The sequence below is a fragment of the Equus przewalskii genome, chromosome 20 (assembly GCF_037783145.1).
Source record: "Equus przewalskii isolate Varuska chromosome 20, EquPr2, whole genome shotgun sequence".
Lineage (NCBI taxonomy): Eukaryota > Metazoa > Chordata > Mammalia > Perissodactyla > Equidae > Equus > Equus przewalskii.
The window spans coordinates 13,374,307-13,398,419 of NC_091850.1; the positions used below are offsets into that span (position 1 = coordinate 13,374,307).

At 37.8% G+C, this 24,113-nt stretch overlaps 1 protein-coding gene across 24 annotated transcripts in view; it reads left to right on the forward strand.

The window, feature by feature from the left end:
- PDE4D (phosphodiesterase 4D) overlaps positions 1-24,113 on the forward strand; it is a 1,369,870-nt gene that overhangs the window by 1,031,597 nt on the left and 314,160 nt on the right. The window contains exon 1 of one of the 24 annotated variants that reach the window (XM_008514494.2): positions 8,604-8,942. The exons of the other annotated variants lie outside the window; for them this stretch is intronic. Coding sequence (XP_008512716.1) covers positions 8,854-8,942 — 89 coding nt within the window. The 5' untranslated portion in view covers positions 8,604-8,853. Of the gene's footprint in view, positions 1-8,603; positions 8,943-24,113 lie in introns of those variants that run through there. 24 annotated transcript variants of the gene reach the window in all.

A 24,113-nucleotide genomic window follows, 5' to 3' on the forward strand; every position in this document is an offset into this window, starting at 1 on the left:
GGCCCCATCCAGTTTATGTTTTAGACATCTGTAATTCAGCTCATTCTGGACCGTTCCAGGGCTGATTGCCCTATTTATGGCATGCTTATTTTTTTATTTGTAAAAGAAAAATGCCAAGGGATGGTTTGTCAGGTTTAATGTTGTGAGCACTATTGATACATTTTATTGAGAAAACACTGACCGCCCTAGGTGACACAGATGTTCTCACAAGGTGAGATGTCTTCCCAGTTGCAAGTCTCTGTAAGGAGGGGCCAGGTCCCATTTTTCTTTCATATCCTCAGCCACCTAGCACTGATTTAGACCCTCCCTCGCCATGAGGCATGAAATAAGAACTTCTTCATAGATCTCTCCCTCCTGGGTGCTCTTGTTTTAACATGAGATTAAGAACGGACTGCTAGAGGAGACGTGCCTCCCCTGGGCCAGGCGCAATGAAAGGTGTTTTACCAAAAATGTTTTATTTCTAATGTTAATCATCTGAAAAATCACCTTCTCCTTCATTACATGCATTTTTTCGTAAACAAGACCTCAAGTCATTTTCCATTTCTATAAATATTTTCTATCCGTTCTCTTCCTACTACCCTGATACTTTTTTAAAAATGTAAGCCCAGTCCAGTAATCCAATTTCTTATAAGCCTGGAGTCTCAGTTTTCATTCAGCTCTAAGCTCTCCTTGGGCATGACTATGTTCACCATTGACCACTAGCATGCCTCTGGCACCAGAGCTGGCACATGGTGGATGCCTAATATATATTGTTGAGTGGATGGGAGGGCAGAAGGAAAAAAGAAGGGAGGGAGCAAGGGGGAGAAGGAAGGATGGATTAGCTGTTGAATAAAATTTCATATGGAGACTGGCTTATGAGGCCATATCTTTCAGGATTTTGTGAGTTAGGGTCGCTCCTAGAATGTCTAGAAAAATACCTCCTGCCCCAAGTATTTCATTATCTGGTGTCCAACAGTGCTTAAAAATCCACAGTTGTGATTTTTTTTGAGAGCAATTTATTTTATTTTCAAATGTAAATTCAGTCCCTTGAGTATTCGTAACTTATATATCAAACAAAAATAGGTCCAGTTTAAGTCAGAATTTGCTATAAATAAAGGATTGTACTTGGTATCACCTGACCAATGAAATAACAGCTGTGTCTTCTCAAATTTACTTCTGCATTTTATTTTTATTTATTTATTTTTTTGCTGAGGAAGATTTGCCCTGAGCTAATATCTGTGCAGGTCTTCCTTTATTTCGTGTGTGGGTCACCACCACAGCATGGCTGACTAGTGGTGTAGGTCTCTGCCTGGGATCTGAACCTGTGAACCCGGGCTGCCGAAGCAGAGAGTGCTGAACTTAACTGCTAGGCCACAGGCCAGCCCCTACTTCTACATTTTAAAGGCAATCGGTTTAATTGAGGAACTCTCTAATTTAGAAATTGCTTATTCTCTAAAAGTTAGAGGTAAGCCAGAGTTTTAATCAAGGCCACATTATGTACCACTTACCAAACTTAGGAAAGTCATTTAACTCCACTGAACCAATAGAAGTAAAATTAGTGATAGCCCTGGAAGCAGGAGCCAGAACCAGCCCTGCTGCCTTGTTAATGACCCAATTGTGTAAATGTCTGTTATAAATTTCTTAAGTGGTCTTGAGAGAGATAGCTAGAAAATGGTGCCTTAAGTTATATGTATCCTGTTACAAAACAAACAAAAAATAACAAAAATAAACTTTCTTTCACTGGTATGCAAATACCCAGATTTCTATTTTAGCTCCCAGTGAATTGCTGCCATGGGTAAGATGGATGTTTATATTTCTCTTCTATGTGAAATATACAGAGGGAAGAAGCAGAGAAATACACAGCGCTTACGAATACTGACATTATCACTTTTCCTCAAGCCTTGCGGACTCGGCCAGCTCTCCTCTCTCTGCCACAGTTGAGCCCACAGAACCCTGTTACAGCCTCAGTCCTACCCCAGCCCCACAAACCAACCTTGTCCTTAGAATTAGGAATGGAAAAGAGCTTGGGAAAGCCAGCTGCAGTGGAGACAAGATCTGAGACAGGCAAAACTGACTTGAATCACATCTCCGTAATGTATCAGCTTTGTGGTGTCAATCAAGTTACTGAACGTCTCTGAACCTCAGATTTCTCGTGTATAAAATGGTGATAATAATGTCTGCCTGTAAATTGGTTAAGATGAAATAAGATTATGTAACTATTGTACCTGTTATCTGTTCCTTCTGAGAAAATCCAAAACTTCCCCCCTCAGTTAACTCTCCAAAGGAAGAGACCTGCCCCCATTCATCCCTTCACTCACGTATATTCTACATGTATATTGGTCACAAGCTTAGGTTTTACAGTTGGAGAGACCTCGGTTTTGGTCTTAGATATGCCACTCGTTGACTGTATGATCATAGGAAGTTACTTCAACTTTCTAAGCCCCCATTTCTGCAGTTGTAAAACAGAGTAAAAATAAGGCTAAGCTTGTAGATGTATTATTGTAAGGATAATATAACATATGTTAAGCCCTTATTGCAAATAAATACCAACTAAGTGCTTGATAACATCGTAGTAAAATAAGAAATTAGAAAAATACTCTCATAGTGATGTTTGCTTCACAGATTCAGTCAATGCACAGGAGTGTCAGGAGTAGGAAGGGGCTCTGGGTGACTGGTCAGCAGTAAGTGCCCAGGAATGGGAAAAGTTTACAAATGTTGACTCCAATAAATGGATATCCAGATTTAGTGACATATTGAACACTGTCGTGGGAAAAATTCATGGTGCCAAAGTTGAATGCATGAGATTCTTGTTACTTAGAGATTCTTGGTGTTTGGGGTCCTTTTTCTTTCTCCCGAGGGAGGAGTTTTATTTCTCAGTCTGGTAATTCCATCACTGCTTTTGCTTGTTTGTTAACATAGTTCTCAAAAACTGAGAGGCCATTACGGTCCTTATTTGGTGTGTGGTCAACAAGGAAGGCAGCATGAGTTGGAGTCAGCGGTGCAAATGCTTTTCCAATTAAACAACCTGTCTTCCGGATCCCATAAGTTTCCAAAAAATAAATTAAAATGTTTCTATATTTAGGTGAAGCCCGGAATCTTGAATAATTGAGAAAAATTCCATCAGCTAATTTTGGTAGAATTCCTTGCCACTTAGTTTTTTTGTTCTAGTAAACAGAACCAATAGAGGGTTTTTAATCTGCAAATAAAACATCACGGTTTTGTTATAGGATTAACCTTTAAAACATAACAACTTGATATTCTATCCTTACACACTTAGGATGAAAAGATTTCAAATAGAGAAAAAAAGTTAGCCGTCAAAACTGAAGACTGATATCCTTTTTGAAGCCGGATAAATAGTATGCCTACTTATCGAGCTCATGAGGTGACCCATTTTAGAGGACAATTTTTAAAACTGGAAATGTGTGTAACAGTCTAAAAATAGTCTCCTAGCTCCCCCAAAATCTTACCAACACAATCAGAAGTAGTGCCTAAAATTTCGCGTGGCATTTTCAAACTGCTTTCATGTAATTTAGCCTATTAATTCCTCTGAAAAACTCTTTGCAGTAGTTCTCATTTGAATAAGACATTGAAACTCAGCAAGGTCAGGCCAACCGAGCTCAAGGTCACATGGCAAGTTCGTGGCATAACTGTGGCTCTAATCCCTTCTACCAGGACTGCCCTGAGTATTTGCCCAATGATGATTCATCAAAAAAACAACTATTCTGGGGACAGACTGTAATTCATTTGGTCACAACAGTGACAGTGGTTTTTCTGGTTTTGTTATTGTATTCATTTATTTATTGCTACAATTGTGCCTTTGTCAGAGGGAGCATCTAAGGAAAGAGAAAATAAATTAGTCCTACCATGGCAAAATTTTTTTGTCCCTCCTTAGGAACATAAAAGAATATAATGCGGGTGATGCATATTATTTTCAAAAGGCCCTGAGATTATTGGTTTGTTCCTTCATTAAACAAACATTAGGGTGACTTACTTTTCCCAGGTCATTTGATAGGCACTGGAGATCCAATGGGAAAGCAGACATGGTCTATGTCCTTATGATGTTTGGGTCCATCAAGGAAGCCAGATGTTGAAGAAGTAATTACAAATGTGCTGACAGTGACAAAGAGAAAGTGCAGAGTGTTGAGAAGAGGTCCCTTGGTCTGGGAAAGCAGGGAAGGCTTCTCGGAGGAAGTGGCTGTCAAGGTGAAATTCTATATCCACTCTTTCACTCACCACCAGCTAACTATCACCAATAGCTAAGGTGGATTCTTTTCAGTCTGAGGTCATGAATTCAATATTGAAAAGAAAAAATTTTGCTGACTTTTAAAATCTCTGTATACAGAAGATTAATTACTGACCTTGAAGACTTGTATATGCCTTAAAAACATCATGTTTAGTTCTCTATTTCAGGTGACTATATTAACTTGAAAACTTTTGAAGAATTTGTCTAGAAATATTTCATGTTGACTACTTAGAAAAATCTCCTGGGAGTTTGTCAACCATTTAGTAAATACTCAATACACATAAGATGTATTTTCCTTCTCTCCAGTTTTTTCTTTCTTTGTCTTTCCTTCAACCCCCATTTATCCAAGGGTTTATAAAGAGCTCAGTGCCTCATTGGATAGAAAGGGCTGGACTTAATTATCTTCCAAATTGCTAAAAAAATTCCTAAAAGTACTGTAAAGTTGATGGAAACCTTAAGTGCACAGCAAAGCATTTTGATTCACAATCCGCAGTTTTATTTATCTTTCATTCTTATCTTTAATCGTGCCTCTTGTCAGTTGTTTTCTTGTGTCTTAATAATTTTAGCTCTTTAATTATGTTTGATTTCTGTTTGTGTCCTTTATGAATTTATGAATTAAGGAGGCATTTGTGGCAGCTTAAAACACAGAGCATGCTTTCCTTGTGCCCTTAAGACTATAGGGTACTGTCGATTCTGTTAGCATCCCACTGTGTTACAGCTTACAAAATAATCGTCCTCCATTTCAGAATGTGGAAAAATTGACCTCGAAATGAAGTAGACATAGGTAAGGCTTAGAATGACTATTCTAAAGCAGTTTAAAGAAAATGCTAGCATTATTTTGCAGCATTTCCATTTGGAGTAATAATTGGTAGTTGATTATGATAAATTAATGTAACAAAAAGCCTTGTTTAAACCATAATTATACTGAATGTGTACTAGTTTTTGGAAATGCACGAGTCTGGTTGTTAAATTTCCTTTTGGCACACTCTTTTGCAATGGATCACCTCAAAAATAGAATTATTGCAATGAAACTCCTATCAGAGGTAGCTGATAAATAAAAATGAAATGAAATAGTTTGCTTCCACAGTTAACTTCTGCTGCCTTTGAGCCTGTGACCAGTGAGTGTTTCAAAATACAGCACTGTCCTGAACCCGTCTCTCTGCCTGAGCCAGTTTCCTGAGGCGATGTATTTCAACATAACACGAGACCACTAATGTAACGCTTTGTTTCTCTGAAGTGTAGCTCCCAACCCCCGACCTGTCAAGTCGTGACTTAGTGTGTAAGGAAATGCCTATGTGGATTATGTTTAAATTCTCTCACTTTTAAATTAGGAGTTTCAGTTTGATTCCTGGTAGCTGTCTCTGATAAAGGAAATTCTGAGTTTCTGTCAGACACCAAACCCCAAATTTACTTTTCCTATCATCTGGAATCTTGGAACCGAAATCCCAGAAACATTCAAGAGGCAAACAGGATTTCTTATTTAGAGCTCTGAAGAACATAAGATCTGAGCTGTTGGCGGGAGGTGGCATTTTGTTGGGGTTTTGGGGGGGTTAGGAATTATGCAGATAACAATTGGCATTTAGCAAAGTTTATTATTTGGCAATTAGCAAAGGTTAGATTTCAGAATCTGGTTTTCCCTGGCACATAAGTTCACTTTCCAACTTGTAAAGAAGAGTTTGTCTTAGGGATGGAACTTCTCTCCTTGCCACTCAATCATGCTTCTACTAATATTCTTCTGGATAAATAAATGCTTAATAATGACAAATTAAAATATTAAAGAGATTACCACTTCATTTCCTTTTCTACTCTTTAGTACATGTAGGTGAAAGTTATAAACAGCTGTTTAAAATATAAATGACAGCAAAAGTTCGTCCTAGCAAACATCTCATTTAATTTTTAATTTTTTTTCAATTGTCTAAATTCTTAAGTTTATGAAGTACTAGCCAATTCTACAAAACAATATTGATATTTATATTTGAAATCAAGGCTTAACTTTGCTCATGATTAACCTCAGAAATAAGTAGCTTATTACTATGAGGGGGATTATATGTAACTGTCTGGAAGAGATGGGAAGAAGACAGTAAGTAATTATTTAAAGAAAAAATAACTAATTTGGCAGATACTTCTTGCATCTTTATCCAGTTTCACATTAGGGAAAAGGACCAGAGTTTCCATTTTCCTGGTCATAATTTCACATCAATAGTTCCGTTGTTTTTATACGTCTTAACTGTTTTAGAGGTCTCCTTTCAAGAAGCAGGGGGAAAAAGGAAGAAGGAAATGGTTTGGCAATCGTGAAAAAGACAACTTTGCATCTCCTTCATTGTACATTTCTTTTAGAAAATAGTAGACATTCTATAGTATCTTCATTCAGCATTATTCTTATGCTGTTATATTTTGTCAATTAAATATCAATTAATAGAACATTCTTTCAAGATGTAATGGATATGGAGACCAAGACAGGTGTTAGTCAAAATGCCTGTTCCCGGCTTTAGCTTGGATGGGAAGACAGAGTCCATCTTGCCATGACAAGTACAATTGGGACAACAAAAGTAATATTTTTCTGCTTCCAAAGTTGTATAAATGGACCTCAGCTTTCATTTTCATAAACCAATGGTGCTGTTTCACCTACAAAATTTAAAACGTCACCGGATGGAATGAGAGCTTTGGATGCGTGCAAGGTCAAAGAAGTAAATCTTCGCTGGTACTTCCCCTTCTGCTCTCTACTTGTCTTTAACTCCTCCCAGCTCCCTCCCTTCACACCTCTCCTCCTCACCCCACCAGCTCTCAGGGCATCCCTGCTCCTCACCCAGACTCCAAGTTCTCTTACACTGTCTGGCTTCGGTCTCAGATGAAGTCATCCTACTCAACACCGAGTTGTTCACTCTCGGTGTTAACTCTGCCAGGAATGTTTGCATTTCCCGAGTGCTGTCCTGACATGGAAATTAAATAGTATAAAGGAATGAGATGATAATAGTAGTGGGATTTCATACAGCAAGAAGAGTAGGTTGGAGTAGGTTTAGGCACCATCGCATTCCTTCTCAAAGAATACTGTGAAGGTGACAACCGATTTTGCTCTTGTGAAATGCAAATGCATAGACAAAAGCAAAACGTTACAGTTTGGGAAGCATTCGGATATTGCTAGTTGATTCAGCGAGAATGTGTTTATTTTTGAACTCTCGGCTCCTTCAAGATTGTTGCTGTTCAGTCAGCTATCACTCACCCACTCTTTCAGCCTGTCTGTCAGATAACACAGAGGTGAAACCGGAAAAATGTTTTCTGTTACTCATTCCCAAAGCTGATATGGAACCTGTGGTGTTCTCCAGAACCCCTGGTGTGCTGGATGCTGTGGTGAAAATGTGTCATATTTACTGTCTTGAGCCTTTCTAGAAACTACGTGAATATTTTGGACCCCTTGGCTATGTAAGAAATCGATTGGGCTGGAGAGAGGGTCTCAAAATTTAGCAGATATGGTAACACCCTCTTAGCTCAACCATTGCTCAGTTTTGTCCAGTTCAGGGTGGGTTAAATTCACTTGGGCTCTCCAAGCCTCTCTAAGCTTATCCTGGAGAAGTGAGGTTCTGCCTTGGTTTACAGTTGAGGTCATCCTCGGGGCAGTGTTTGGACAAGGACTGATGAAATTATGCTGCATTGTTAACATTAAATACCACTTGGTGGTGAGGACCGATGACGGCGTTGGGGTCCTTTGACTCCTTGAGTACCATATCATAAAATATATGCCTCCCTGACATGAGCTGCCTCATAAAACATGTGAAGGGCTCTATTTGGCTTTCATCATTTATTTAATTTGAAAGGAAGTTGTTTTAAGAGATTTAACAGAAACTTAGGAAATGTTTCTAGGGAAAAGAAAATGAACAAGAAAATTGATCTTTGTTGTCCAAGTCATGCATTATAATTCCCTCTCCAAGGTGACGCAGTATCTCCTTGAGGGAAAAGCTGCCAAAAGCTTTGAAAGTGATCTGCCTGTTTTCTTCTCACGCTGACTTGCAGAGAGAGGCTGGTATTTCAACGATTAAATCCTTGTGGAAGCTTTGCTAATAATAATGTTCGTCCCTGTTTCTAAGAGAAGTTGAAATAAGGAAAACGATATGTGGCAGCTAGTTGTGTGAAATTTGGTAATCTCTGTTGAATTTCCCAGTCGTAGGCATTTACTTACTTTCTTTTTTTAACAAAAGCCCTCTATTTGCTTTTTTTTTAAACTTCACCCTTGATATAAAGGTTCCCCCACTTCAATCATACCTTTCACAATGTGTGAGTGTGTGTGCATGTATTGTGCTTTTCAGGAGTGGCATTTCACTATGCTGTTTAATCAGGGCTATATTTAAAAACAAATTCGCAAGGGAGTATTTCTCACGTTCTTAGTGAGATATGGTCTGAGTGAAGCAAGCTCTGTCGCAAAGGGCAAGTGTCAGGCAGCAGGAAGTCCTGGCCATTCCTTACACCCCTGCTTCAGCCAGCCTGCCACTTCCCTGTCAGCGTGTACTACCACACGGGGGAAATGCCCTCACTCAGCCACGAGCGCCTCCTGCTCAGCAAGGGACCCTCTGGCCCCAGGGCCCTGCACCAACTCTAACTTCCCGCTGTTTTCAGCTATCCTGGCAGCTTCTTGACAAATGGCTTTTGTTTGGGATCTTCAGGGAGTCCCAGTGCCACGACCATCTCTCAGAGCCAAATCAAGATTACGTTTCTCAAAGTCCTACAGGTATCGCTCTTACTTTTCATGAATGGGAAGAATTATTTTTCATCGGCCTCTGTAGCTTTGGGCCTCCTGCAGATAAACCTTTGCTTGTGTTGATCTATTTAACTCATAGTGTGCTTTACATTGGCAGTATGCGAAATACGAGCTGAGAGAGCATGAACCTTAACGATAGTCAAGGGTTTGTGGGAACCTGCAGAAACAGAAGGAAGTTGACTAAGGCTAAAAGCCGATTTTGAGAGTTAAGTGGGGAACTTAAAAAAGCGTTCTTATTACTGGCGTCTGGAAAACAGTGTATTAGCGTGCCTAATGAGCTTAATACAGCCCAAATTGGTCATACTAACTTTGTTAAATCTTTAAATGTCAGGAAAGGGCTCTTGTTTCATTAAGCAAGCAAATAGTCAAGAGCTACAACAATGGAACACTACAGTGCTGTTGCGAAGTGTTTCAGGGCACATTCACATGGAAAAGTGGAAACTATCTCTGTGTCTAGGTGGTAATTCAGAGTTTTAATCTTGTCCAGAAGAATGAGACACCATGAAATCAAAGTCAACATTTTGTTAATCTTTTATTTCTAAAGATTTCTGTAGAAATCATATGAAAAATCTTGACCTCGCGACCTCAATAAATTGTCAATGACACCTTTGTTTTATGTCCAAGTTAGCTTATTTTAACCAAATAACCAGGAATAAAAGAAAAGAAGATGCTGAAAAAAGCCTTTGACTTCCTTCTTTGCTTGAGTATTCTAGATATTTACAAGGAAAAGATTGATTCTTCACACAATTTTTTGTTTCTGTAGCATTGAACGCTATTTCAGCAAGAGCAAAATTGTGAAATTGTTTGCAAAATCTCAAAAATAAGGTCTTTCTTTCTATTTAGACCACATGCAACATACCTGGAAACTACCAGGCCTGTATAGAAGTATGCATTAAATTTGCATTAAAATGTGTTCTAATTTGCCTGCATAGAAAACATTCAAAATTTGGATTAAAATAATTCATAAGAATTATTTATTTGCTGTAGACAGTATGGAAGATAGTGCCCTTGTAATTCTTTAGGGAAGTATAAAATTGTAGAAATCAAATTATAAACTTCATTGATAACAATGCATAAGCAAACTTTGAAGGCGATAAATAAAAGTTGGCAGCTAAAAGTGTAAGTAGTACCTCCATTTGTTTCTGTTTAAAAACAAATACCATTTATTTTTATTAATTATGTTAATTTGTTACAGTTAGGAATATGGCTCAACATTAGAAATTATATGCCTACTATATGCTTTGCATTCTACTGAATGCGCATCTCATTGTGCTTATTATTTGCATCTCATGGTTATTATGTGCTGAGTTATACGCTCATCAAAGATTTGGAAACATCACTTGCGTATTTCCAATAGGTGGTGGCTTCTAGATTCTCCTCATCATTGAGATCTGATAACAAGTTCCTAAATATCATAAACATCTAACTGCTACGTAGAGTGACAGCAATAGCATGTTGGGCTAAAGAATTTCAGAAATCTTCAGAAAAGCAGTTTAACCTCTACTATATGATTTGCAGATATATCATGAAACTTGCCTGATATACTATGACACTTGCTTTGGTCTGACAAAGATATTTTCGTTTTACGTTGGTCAAGTTCCGATCCTTTCCAGAATCTTACAAGCACTGGAATATCTAGGGATGAGTTTTCCATGTATTGAAATGCCCCCTATGTGGTTCTAACAAGCCTCTTTCACAACAACTTTAAAAGGTGAGAATGACACCCCAAATAGCCATCCTGGGCTGATCTCTTTTGAAACTTGAGATATTTCGTCCCTGGTTCATTTGCTTTTAATTTGAATATTAATTACCCATGTAATAATTAATTTAACTATTTATTTGTACTGTCTTCACTGTTCTTTGGGTCGTACTTTGTCTTTCCATTTGGTCCACAAATTCTTTGAGGCCAGAGGTTCCCTTATATGCAAGAGCAGTGCCATTAATGCAGAGTCGATGAAGCATCTTGCCACACTCTCCTGATTGGTTTCACCCCTTTATTCGAAAAATCAACTTAGTGATGTGATCAGGGCCTATCACAGGCCCCAAGTCCAGTGGAAGGTTAGGGGGCTGGGAGGGCAATCGGTCACTCTGGTCTCACATTTCAGAGATCTCTCAGGGCTCAAAAGGAGATTATGCATTCAGCCACAGCAATATACTGACAATAATGAAAAAAGGAGTTTGTCATATAGCTTTAAACTTTTGACAAACCACACCACTTCAAATGCACTGTGAGTCAATATATGTGTGTATATACACACGCTCAGGCATGGACGCATGCATGCAGGCATGTTCACACTTAAATTCTGCAATTAATTTCTGAACGACACAGTTTCATGGCATAACATTCCTAAAGTTAAAGGTGTTTAACTGTTTAATGTAAACACTTAAAATACCCCTCAATTTTGCGGACCTGTTTTTGCATTTCTTCGTCTTTTTTTTAATATATGAGATCCTTAAAACACGGAAGTAGCGTAAGCTTATCTTGACCTTTGAAGGGCTTTGGATATGAATCCACTATTGAAGCAACTGAAATAACTGGGTGTTAGCCAACATTTCTTCATTGAATTTCTCCTTTACGAGGTTGTTTAAGAACGATATTTTATATTCTGTAAAATCCTCAAATGTGTCTAGCATAGTGTCATTCTCTTCTTCGAAAATTGAATGGATGTTAATGCATGATACTGGTGATACACTTAGCTTTAAACTGAAATATTTTTCTTTGGCATTGTTTTCAGTTCCTGGTAGCATTCGGGGTAAAAGAAAGGCAAGTCTGTAAGATGTGAACTTGAATTAAAGAGTCTAAATTGTTAAAGTCATAGCAGATCATATACATTTGATGAGTTGATCCCTGAGAAATGCTTGGAGACCTTATACAATGCTTAAAATAGATTTGAAAGTAGTTTTTCAGTGGTGACAAATTTTTCTCTTTTGTGAGGAAAGTACATTTTTGAAAGAAGCAGCATATGATTAATATATAGCTTATTAAGCCAAATTTGATTTGATGCAGAAAGAGGGGGTATTACTTAATAAGGAGGCTAATTTTCTCCCGTGGACCTGGAATGAGTGCCACTCATTACTTTAGAGACACACTTCTCATATCTATTTCAGAGGAGAAAGAAAAGGGAATGATATGGTCATGTTAGATTTGAGAAAACAATGTAAGTGAGTGAATTTATGTTGGAGGTTTAGACATAGTACCTAAAAAAGAAGCAAAGAAAGGATGAGGAGCTAAGACTTGGCAGGTTGGTGGACTCTGACACCTCCCCAAGAGAACACTAGGACATTTTGATTTTTTAAAAAAATGTTATTGTTTAAGATTATAGTAAAGTTCAAGGAAACTTTAAATAGAAAGTTGCTCTTCTGGAGATGGTCTTGTCTGCCAACCAGAACAAATCACAAAACTTTCTACTGTCTCTCTTCTCAAAAAGGGATGTCAAAAGGAACATCTTAAGTGGTGACTATGGGGTGGGTGCCATGCAAATTGAAGAAAAAATCATCCAAGTTGCATTTAAGTTGAGGACAGAGATGATTCCACCAGCATCCCACAGACCAGAAACAAAAAGTATGTTCTAGTTTTCTTACCCCTTATGCTAATAGGGGTCATGTGATAAACCACATAATTGGAATTCTCAGAAAATCTCCCAATCTCATTTTTGCCAATAGTTTCAACATCTTTCTCTCCGCTAGTATGTCATCAGAGCTGCCAAATGGGTGATTGATTAAATTCGTTTGAGCATACTCTTGTAGAAAGGGGAACAAGTAAAATTTTTTAAAGTGAAGTAGACTGAATCGTAGATAGAAGGACTAGAAATCAGATGGAGAGACAAAAGCACAAGTGATATTCAGGCCATGAAAAGATAAAGCAATATTTGCTGGAAACAAAAAACCCTAGATTATCTTAAATCATCCCCAGTGCTCTGAGAAAGTTATGCTGAAATCTGCAACTTTGATCTGTAGATTTCGCAGTAGCAGATATGAGCAGGGACCAGGGAGAACATGACCTCTTAGCTACTCCTTGTCACCACCAAAACCTAAGGAGTAGTGCATCAAATTAAACCTCACGATAGCCACTAGAAAATGCTGGCTGAAGCCCAAGTCTTAGAAAGGGAAATGAGTGCCACCAACAAATCAGTACCCTGGGATGTGACTTTCTAACTACCACATTAATACCTCCTATTGAGTAGCATTTTCTTATTTTTTAAAGATTTTTTCAGATGTAACAGATATGACAACTATTGTTTCCAGTGCCCCACAGCTCATCTCATTTAATTCTTTAGGGTAAATGAAGAGGATGCGTATAATTACCACCAAATAAGAGAAGAAGAATGGGGGGTTCAGGGAACAGAGGTCACACACTCATGTGGTCAGAAAGTCTGGAGTTTGAATAACAGGATATGATTTGCATTGGGCACCCACTGTGTGCTGGGCAGTGTCTCAGTGCTGGACATGCATTATGTCTTTGCATCCCACAGAACAACCCCACAAGGGCATTGCCTTTATTTTACAGATGAGGAAACTAGGCAGAGAGAATTTAAGAAACTTGCCCAAATTTGAACCCTGGCAGTCTGTCCTAGAGCATGGACTCCTCACTAGTCACTCTCCTACCTCCCATTTCCTGACCAGATCCTCATCACAACCCAAGGAGAAGTTCCATAACGAGAGGTGTGATCCCAATAGACTTAACTATCCTCATTTACTCAACTCAGAGTCTTTCTCCGAAGAAAGAACACCCTGTAATGTGATACAGAATAGGGCTTAGTGCTCAGTTAAAATATAAACTTATTAAATAATATCTAAACTTGTCCTCTAAGCCAGTTGATACTGGTTTAAAGTAGTGCTAAGCAAAAGCATCAAAATATGTGTTTCTTATGCGAAAAAAAAAAAGAAAACGAATCCGTGGTTTTACATGGCGTGCTTCTGTGCTCTCCCTGGATTTGCTCCGTGGGCTTCCATCTGGCTCATTTCATCTGGCCAAAAACATTGGTCATGTGGTTGCATTTCACTGCCAAAGTGTTGCTCCTTGGTCAGCTGTTCGGAGGAGCCAGAAGATTCTCTGAGCTGGAGAGGTCAACTTCATCCTGTGTCATGCCTGTTTATTCTACCGGCATTGTCTTGAATATTAAACTGGCTTCTTAATGATAGGCCAAATTGTGAGTAATACTAGCTAAATTGAAAATGAGAAAAATCGTTACCTTACAGGCAGCATAACAGTCATTATAAGAATAACAATATGGCTAACAATCTTTGCACCTTGTGGGAGAGGTAGCGTAGCGTGGTGTAAGAGGGAGACTATGGATTTAGAGCCCAACAGACCAAGCTTGAATGCCAGCTCTGCTGCTTTCTTGACTGAGCAATTCCCTAACCTCCATTAGCAGATTCCATGTCTGTAAATGGGAAATAAAAATGCCAACTTCAAAGAGCCACTGTGCCCTTAAGTGAAACATGTACATAAAAGTAGGCTTGCCTACCACCACTTTTATAGCATTTTCTACATTTCCTTTTTTGATGCTTCTGTTGTCGAATACGTTTAGGGGTTAACTGTTATCATCGGGAGCACTCTTGGTTACAGAACAGTGCCATACAGCTGGCTTCTGAACAGTCGCCGTATAAGCAGCTTGCATGTACAAACAGCCTCCCCTTCAGAAGGTGGTGTGGAGTAGTGGTTGAGAGCTGTGAGTCATTGATAGGTTTCTTAACTTCGATGTGCCTTAGTTTTCTCATCTGTGAAATGGGGCATTGTGAGGATTAAGTGTTTTAGCCATATTTAATGCCAGGCACATAGACAGCACTAAAATAAATGTTAACTATTATTAATACTAAAGTGTAAGCCCCATGTGGCAGCAATTTTTGTCTGTTTTTTCCACCTCTGTATCGCCAGTGCCTGGAAGGCTGTGTGGCATATAGTAGGTACTTGATGTCTATGTATTGAATGAATGAGCCCATCAGCAAATTTTTTTGATCTCTGACAAGAGTGGAAACACTCTGCTTCCTTTCCCCATGTTCATGGAACAGAGAGTCCAAGCTGAAGATACCCAAGAGTTCATCTGCTCAAACCCATCATCTTACATTGAAAAACCTGAAGACCCCTCTAGGTCCTAATTATGTGAAGTCAATCTAATGCGAAAGACAGACATGTCAAGAGCAACAAGTGGGTAAGCCACATTCCAAAAAGAAAGCTTGAGAGTGAACCTGAAAAAGATAAGCTTTGTGCTGGGCTGAAGGAATAAACTTTGTAAAAATAATGTGTAACGGGAAGTTGCACGTTGTTGTTACACTTTTGTGTAACCTTTGCACACGTGTAATGTAGAAGAAAGTAACGTGACCATGAATAAAACACTCAAATGCCATTAGGCTTCATATAAAAGATGAATGCATTCATTCAGAGAGTATTTTGTTAAATGCTATGATAAGCCTGGTCAGTAGTGTGCTGGTAAATGTTAAGAGTCAGCTCTCTGTGAAGACACCAGAAAAAGCCAATCTGTAGTGTTTGCTGATTTCTGTGGCAAAATATTTCCCGCCAATCCATTTCAAGCTGCAGAGGTCACTAAATGTGGAATTGGCAAGAGATGCATAGTAGCACATACAGATACAATAGATGTAAATGACCTCAAAATGTAGACAATAGTAAAATGTAGTCAAATTATTAGGAAGTGATGAGTTTTGAGTATTTATTGCCATTCTTTTAAGCAGAGTTTATTTAATGGTAAGGTTATGTAATTCAATTTTTAATAATCATTAATAATAACAACCGACCTATAAATACTCCTGAAAATTTCACGGTCCGCTTTTGCCAACTGGTATGGGTGTCTCCAGCACACTCCTGTGCCTGGTGCCTTATTAGCCACCTAAAAATATTTACCTCGTATTAGGTATATAATGAGGAGTAAAATGGATGAGGTCTCTGCTCTAGGAAAGCTTACATTCTAGTATAGGAAGGCAGAAAATAAACAAGTTGACAACTAAGTAAAATAAAATAGGGAGCAGGATAGGAAATTCTGGAAGTCAAGGAAGTCTTCATCAAGAAAATGACAGTTTGTTTACATCTAAGTTGAAACATCTCCCTTCCATACCTCCATGAGTGCACCTGCAGTCCTAGGCGGACAAGGCGTAACTCAGAATTGCACTGAGTCAATGGAACCATATGGATATTGACCTCCTTACTGACTGGGTCCTTGGTCAGATCAGACTCCAGTTTCTTGTGTGAATTTGCCTTTGCTTCACCTTTATTGTAAGAAGATAAGGAGGAGGAGCAAAAGGAGGAGCGATTTACAATATACTTTCTATTACATTCTTTCAAATAACCCTCAAAAAGTTTCATATGTAGAAAATATTAAAGTGAAAAAAATTAGAAGTTAAAAGTCAATAGCAGTAGTATGTTCTATGATTGTACCTTATTTCTTTTTTGACTCGACATCTGCCCCCAAAACATAGATGTCATGACCTAAGAGTAATTATGTGATGAGTTTTTGATTTTCAGAAGTAGTCATACACATTTAAAATCTTGGATTAGAAGGAAAGCTAGCCAGACCAAACTTTCCTCTAACACATAAATTTTTAGGATGGGGCCTGTAAATATTATGCTTCTAATGCTTGTTGCTTGATCCCTTTTGGCAATTAACTTGTCTTTAATTGATTTGTGGATTATCCACTGGAAGTTGCTATGGGTAAAGGAATGTAATGGCAGAATTTGTTTATCTAGGATAGCAAAATAGATCGGCTGGGAGGAGAGGTTTGACTCTGTAAAATATCCTTGGTTTTCATGGACTTTCTTTTTTTCGCGTAATGGCAGTGTTTAGATAGATAGAGAATGAAAAACTAGCTGAACCTGATTAGTGTTCTTCTCCAAAGGGAAGATTTACATCCTGTTTAAGCATCACATTAATTTGATGACGTGAGTACATTCTCTAGTGAAAGGGTGGTCACTTTAGGAGAGAGAAAAACATAACAAAAAAATCCTGCTGCCATCTTTGGATTGTAGTTGACAAAAGCTCTCATCAGTGGGTTCCACCAAGTATGCTGCCCTGATCTCAGATGAACTAGACGATGAAAACATTTCATTGCTCATATAACTCTTTTATTTCTATATCTTGCCATTTCTGAGAAAATTGCGAGATATTTTCCCAACATAAGTTTCCTTAGCTCTTTGTCATAAAGTTCAAAATGTCTTGAGCAAACTCACTTGCCAGTTGCCAGTGGTACTGCTGCTGGTGGGCATGTTTTTGTCCTGCCTTCTCTTGTCGAGGAGGAGAATGACCCTGTGCAACTCTTGTTATATGTGCTTCTTTCCTAACTCTTGGCTGAGACACTCAGGGGCAAGAAACATTAACTTTCTCCTCCTAAAGAAATACACGTGGGCTGAGACAACAAAAATCAGGGAGATCTGACTTGCAAAAGTGCCAAGAAAGGGAAAGAAGAAATTATTGGCTGGGGAGAAAAATTATCTTGTGTTTTGAAATGAACTTAAAAGGCTTACCGTTTGTGTTAGCCCTGTATGACTTGAAAAAAAAAAGATCTTGCCTTCCCCGTGTTATAAGAAAGGAAAGGACTCTCTTTCTTTGTTAAATTATTTTTACGTAACCCTTGGCAATCTGTGAGAATCTAATTGGTATGCGATGATAGATGTGAACGTGCAGCTAGGTGATAAAAAATGCTTAGTCATTTTTACTTACATACCTAGCACTCAGATTGAGAAATTAAACATTACCACCTCCCAAGGATTCCCCCTCCTGAACCCTTCCAGTTAACTATGATACCAAAGATAACCCCCATCTTGACTTCCAAGAGCATAGATATATTTTGCCTGCTTTTGAACTTTCTATGAATGGAATTATGCAATATAAACTCTTCTGTTTTGGCTTCTTTAGGTCAACATTTTGATAGTGAGATTCATCCATATTATTTTATGCGGTTGTAGATTGTTCATTCTCATTGCTATAGTATTGCATCAAGCGAATATACTTCAAGTTACTTATTAATTCTATTGTTGATGGATACTTGGGTATTCCAGTTTGCAGCTGTTATGAATAGAGCTGCTATGAACATTCTAGGATATGTCATTTGCTAAACAAATGTACGCTTAGTGTGTAAGTTTGCATACATACACATATGTTGGGTTTATCCCAAAGAGTAAAATTTCTGGGTTGTAGCTTATGCATATGTTTTCAGATACTGCCAAATAGGTTTCCAAAGTGATTGTACCATTTATATAATCCCCAAAGCAGTGTTTCAGTTTTCCACATCCTCACCAAAGTGTAGGCCACCTAGATAGTCCATTTTCAATGACAGCATCTTAATAAATGATTGCTTAGTAACAGCAATGTCATATGATGCCTTTTATTTATGGAGATGGATCTTCTGATCTATAGGACCTGCTTTTTCAGGAATAGTTTGGGTAATGGTGAACCATTCTCACTCTATTTCTCCTCATGTTGAATAGTACATAACTGTGAAATAAGTGACTATAGTAGAAAACTTGGCCTGTTGTGCAGAAACAGAATTTTCCCTCTTTTTGACCCATATTCGGTTTAAATCTATGATCTTATTCTTGCATTTTACCCAGATTCATTTGTCAACCCAACAATAATCATTGTTAGCAAAACCAATTAAAATGTTTTATTCTATTTTAAAATTTCCGTCTCCAACTTTTAGTTCTAGTTATATAGCCTGTGCTCACTTCAACTCAAATTTTCTCTTCTCTAAATTATTTCTTGGAAAAGTTGTTTTGGGGGGCTGGCCCCGTGGCCGAGTGGTTAAGTTCGCGCGCTCCGCTGCAGGCGGCCCAGTGTTTCGTCGGTTCGAATCCTGGGCGCGGACATGGCACTGCTCGTCAGACCACGCTGAGGCAGCGTCCCACATGCCACAACTAGAGGAACCCACAATGAAGAATACACAACTATGTACCGGGGGGCTTTGGGGAGAAAAAGGAAAAAATAAAATCTTTAAAAAAAAAAAAAAAAAAAAAGAAAAGTTGTTTTGGGCTTTTTGTAAGCCAAAGTAATCTGTTTAAACACACCAGCAAATACATAGGCAATGTAAGTCATAAACAATAAATGTGTATGGATTTTTCAAAGATTTTTTTCACCCATGCATTTAAAGCAGTTTTTTCCTTTATTCTCTTTTTTCTTTCTTTGTCATTATTGTCTATTTTTTTTAATGTCAAGATTCTGGTAACATATAATCCTCTTTTATGTGCCATGGCCTCTAAGGCTCATCATAAGCTGATGGATGATATCAGGCTGACTTCTGGTACATCAAGTAAGTAACCTGACCCTGGTTCAGTTTGTACTATGTCAGAATGTGATCATTAGTTTCTAGATGATGACTGGAGAAATTTCACACATGTAACAACTGTGGGTCCTATTTCTTGAAGTTTTCAAAGTCCAGTCCTAACCCTCTCTCGTTGGTAGCATATTAGGTAAAACAAAAAGGAAAGTTAAGGTAGTATACATGTAGTCTAGGAGTTTCACAATATGAAAAAATATACACTTTTTTACCAGACAGATACTTCAAATCATGAACTTTGAAAACTAAGAGCCAGAAATTGGGAAAGGAATTAAGGATTTATGAAGTTTTCTTTTAAAGTTTAATCTCTACCTTATTGGGCCCTGCAAGTTGTTATATTTGAGTTTTGCTTTTAGATTCCTCAGAAATGAGCTTTTCCTAAAAATACAATCTTCAGAACCAACAGTTCACAGTGCCTAAATAACTCCCTGGGTCCTGCCGGAAGTTGTACTAATTCTTTCGGGTCACTAAAATATTGTTTCCAGTATATACCAAATAGCGATGTAGAATAGCTAATTGTTTTATCAGTAGTAAATTAAAAATTTGTCCCTGTGGCATGGTAAATTAAAGTCCACAGAATTCATTTTAACCAACATTTCAAACTATCTAATCTTTTAGCAAAACTACTAAAGAAAAGCAGAATGGCTTATCTTTGTTTTCAACTCTCTGTCATCCTGCCTGCTGCCAGGGGTGACAGCAAGATATGAAATATACAAATTCAAAGCTAAAGGGGATCCCTGGGGCCAAGGATTACCCTCTAATAGATGATCAGCCCTGTGTTCATTGAATACAGATTGATCCACTTGGTGAGAGAGACTTCGATCTCCACTGGGGGACCCTATTCGGAGATGGTACTCTATAGAAGAATCTGACAGCAAAATAAAACTTTGGAAAATAGAGTAAACAAAGGACATGGTGTTTTTCAGGCTTTATTTTTACCTCATAAACGTTTTTCTTTTCTTCTGTTTTTTTCAATTATTTCATTATAATTAAATGAGTAGCTAGCTTAGGCCCAGCAACAGCGACTGAAGAGGAACTTACACTTTTGCTGAAGAGAACAAGGCAGTTTAGAATTAAATACTCAATTTTGTGGCTTAAGCCAGTGCCTCGCAAAACTGGATATGCACACTTACCTCCTGGGGATATTGTTAAGATGCAGAAGCTGATTGAGTGGGTCGACCATAGGGGCTGAGATTCCACATCTCTAATGAGCTCCAAGATGGTGCTGATGCTGCCGGTCCTTGGAGCTCAGTTTGAGTAGAAAGTTTAGGAGATAGATATTAGAGTAAATTTTTCAGATAGAGTAAATTTTGCAAATGAGATGCAAATATGTGGCTCCATTTGAAATCAGCCAAAAATTGTCATCCTTTTAGTAGAATCCAAAAGTAAACCTAGTTCTTAGTAGTATAGTAGAGACTTCATAATATAATACACTGATGCACTAACAAAATATTTAGGCACCGAAAATAAATCATGGGGACTTTTGTAAATGCTTAATATAAATACATATCTGCAGCTTTTAATGGTTTACTGCTGGTTCTGTTGACAGAAACAGTCTGGAGATGACACTATTGAGAGGGAAGATGGGTGTGAAAGATAGAGAATGTAAGCTTTTTCTTTTTGAGCTGTTCCGCATGAAGTTGCCGGAACATCTGCTTTTGTGTCAAAATGTTAATGAATCTTTGTTTTCCGTGAATGATTTGAACCACTGAAAAAGAGCCCTGAGACATATCTAAAGTAAGAATTTAAGAGACAGAGTCTGAAAGCTGGCCCCATCCACCAACATTGTTTCCATTCTCAGAGAAGAATTTGTGGTGCTTCTGAAAAAGCTATCACCCTTTGCCGCTGGAAATATCGGGAAGTTTGTGTTAACAATTTATTGATCACTGGCCAGTTTTCAAGCATTTTTACTCATCTTTTGCTATCAGTGACAGTGAACTGTGGAGAGAGGAGAAAGCATGGGACAGTACATCTTTTAGTTTTCCTTGGTTTACAATGAAAACTAAGAGATGACTGAATAAATTGAAAGTATTTTTGTTATAACATCTGTGAAGTTCTTCCCATAAACCATTTTGTATATTGTATAAAGACAATATAGTTCTTAATATTCAAATCCAATCTCAGACTTCATTTATTTACCATTTATTATATAACTCACCACACAAAATATAATTTCTTAGTTTTTTGTTTTGTTTTTTGTTTGTGAGGAAGATTGTCCCTGAGCTAACATCTGTGCCAATCTTTCTCTATTTTATGTGGGATGCTGCCACAGTGTGGCTTGATGAATGGTACTAGGTCTGTGCTTGGGATCCGAACCTGTGAACCCTGGGCCACCAAAGTGGAGTGGGTGAACTTAACCACTCTGCCAACAGGCTGACCCATAATTTCTTATTTTTAATATAAACTTTCTTTATTATCTTAGTGATGATGTCCTGGCACACAGTAGTTGTTTAGGTTACATTTATATGGAAAGCCAAATATGAACTATACCAGTTTTTGCCTGGAAGAGCAGCAGACCGCTGGACCAGATTTTCACTCTTATTTGCCTCATTATACAACATCAGGCATGTTACTTCTCTGCACCTTGGCCTTTTCGTGTGAAACTGAGTGTAGAGACTATATAATTACTATATCCCTATTAGTTTATAGAATAGCATTATGGAGGTGTAAGAAAACTCTAAATGAGCCAGGATATAGGCCTAAATATTTCTCCATAATCAAACGCGTATTCTGTAATGCCAACACCAAGCCCAGGAAAGATCAAAGAATAGTTCAGTGTCCCTATGGACTTATATGCAATTGATTCATTCAACAAATATATCTTAAGTACATATAATCTGCTAGAAATATGAAGCCCCAAAAGTTTATGTTTTCAATTCTGATATATGTTCTTTAAATCAGGGGTTGGCAGACTTTCAAAAGTGACCCTATTGCTGACATTGTTCTTCTGAATAATAATAATTATTCTTTTGAATATGCTAGTAAGTATAAACAAGAGGATGGATATGAAAGTGAAAACAAACTCTTACCCTTATATTGTGTATTCCAGAGTTCCAAGAAAGAGACCTCCCCAATGCCTACTCTCAATGAATTAATGTGAAATTAATGGGCTATTTACTTGCCCAGTCGATTCAACTGGTTTATCGGCAACTATTAGTAATTTAAACCCTGTCACATTACCAAAGCAAAAATTTAGATGCTATTAAGATAAATTTAATTATTTTAAAGTTTCAATTTAATAAAGGAGAGAAATAAAAAGGACTAGTTAAAATTATATGAAGAAGCAAGTCCAAACATGGTAATTTGCAGTTCAAAGGAGAAAGGCATTTGTCTTCTCTCAAGAGCCACTAGACCACAAAATATCAAAGTTAAAGATGAACGCCAGCACTGGGAGAAACGATGCAGATAAGAGGCTCTGTATGTAGACTCTGGTATTTGTCAGAGATAAAGAGTGAAGCTGAGTCTGTTCCTAGATGATGGGTCTTGGAGTAAATAAAATGGGAGGTTATGCTAAGTATAAAACTATGCATTTACAAAAGTCTTGCCCATTAAGATCTTCAGAGATGTTTAAAGTCATGAGAAATAACAGCATTGCTTTTAAGTACCTGATTCAAGTTAGATAACAAATCACTATCTAGAGACTGTTTAGAACATCATGCATTTAAAGTGAGTAGTTGGCTTCATGATTGAGCAGAGAGTCCTGACTTCACATTGTGGTGTTTCATTTGTGGGTTGTATGACGTTTATTAAATTTCTTAAATGCACTCTGCTTGGTTGCCTCTGCCCCTCCATCATTAGCTGCTGTGAGTGTTAAGAGAGAGAATGCAGATACAGCCCTTAGACCAGTGCTTGGCATCTGGTAAGCAGTCAACTTGTGTTAGTTATTATTTGCAAAAATAGGCTACAGATTTCTTTCCATTGAAGGTATGTTTAAGTATGAATAGGAAGCTTGTTTATGGAACAGGACTGATTCTCTGCCTTCTCTTCTATAGTGCCCAGTATTGAAAAGAAAAGAAAATAACAATCCAACCACTGACCATTTTAAAATAGATGGGATTTATGCCATACATACGTATGTGTATATATGTGGGAATTTGGAGAGATAGGTCTGCGTTGGTGTGTGTGTGTGGTTCCCACTGCCGGGATAATTGGATTTCTCACACCTAGTAACTATTCCAAAAAGTCCAGACCTAGCCAACTGTCATTTACACAATTGGTATTCAACATATATTTACGGAATTTAATTCTTTTTATATTTCAAATCATTATTAGTGCCTTTTCTACTTGCAAAACAATTACAATAACCTTTTGGCTTCTGTGATTTGGGCTATTCTGAGGGACTCTGGGGCACCATGATGTAGTAATTTGATCCCGTGTACAACTAAGCTCTTATGGATTTAAATTACTTAACTGTTGAATAAACCTGTAAATCACCCAGTATCCACGTCACAATATGGTTTTCTCGTTCTCCATTCTTCCTTGCAAATGCAGTAACTCTGAAGTGATAAACACGTTGTATCTGTGTAGAAAAATAGCCCCCAGAAGAAAGCCGACTGCTGACCTAGGTCTGTGCTGGCCGACGAGACAGACCCTAGCCAGAGAGCATTTGAGCTGTGGCTAATCCAAGTGGATGTGCTTTAAGTGTAGAATGCACAGAAGATTTCAAATGCTTAGTATGAAAAAAAGTCTCATTAGTAATTTTTATATTGATTATATGAATAAATAGTAATATTTTTCGTATGTTGGGTTAAATAAAATATATTATTAAAATTAATTTCACATGGTTTTTAAAAACAGTTTTGTGATGTGGCTTTTAGAAAATTTAAAATTACATGCATGCCCCCATTCATGATTCACATT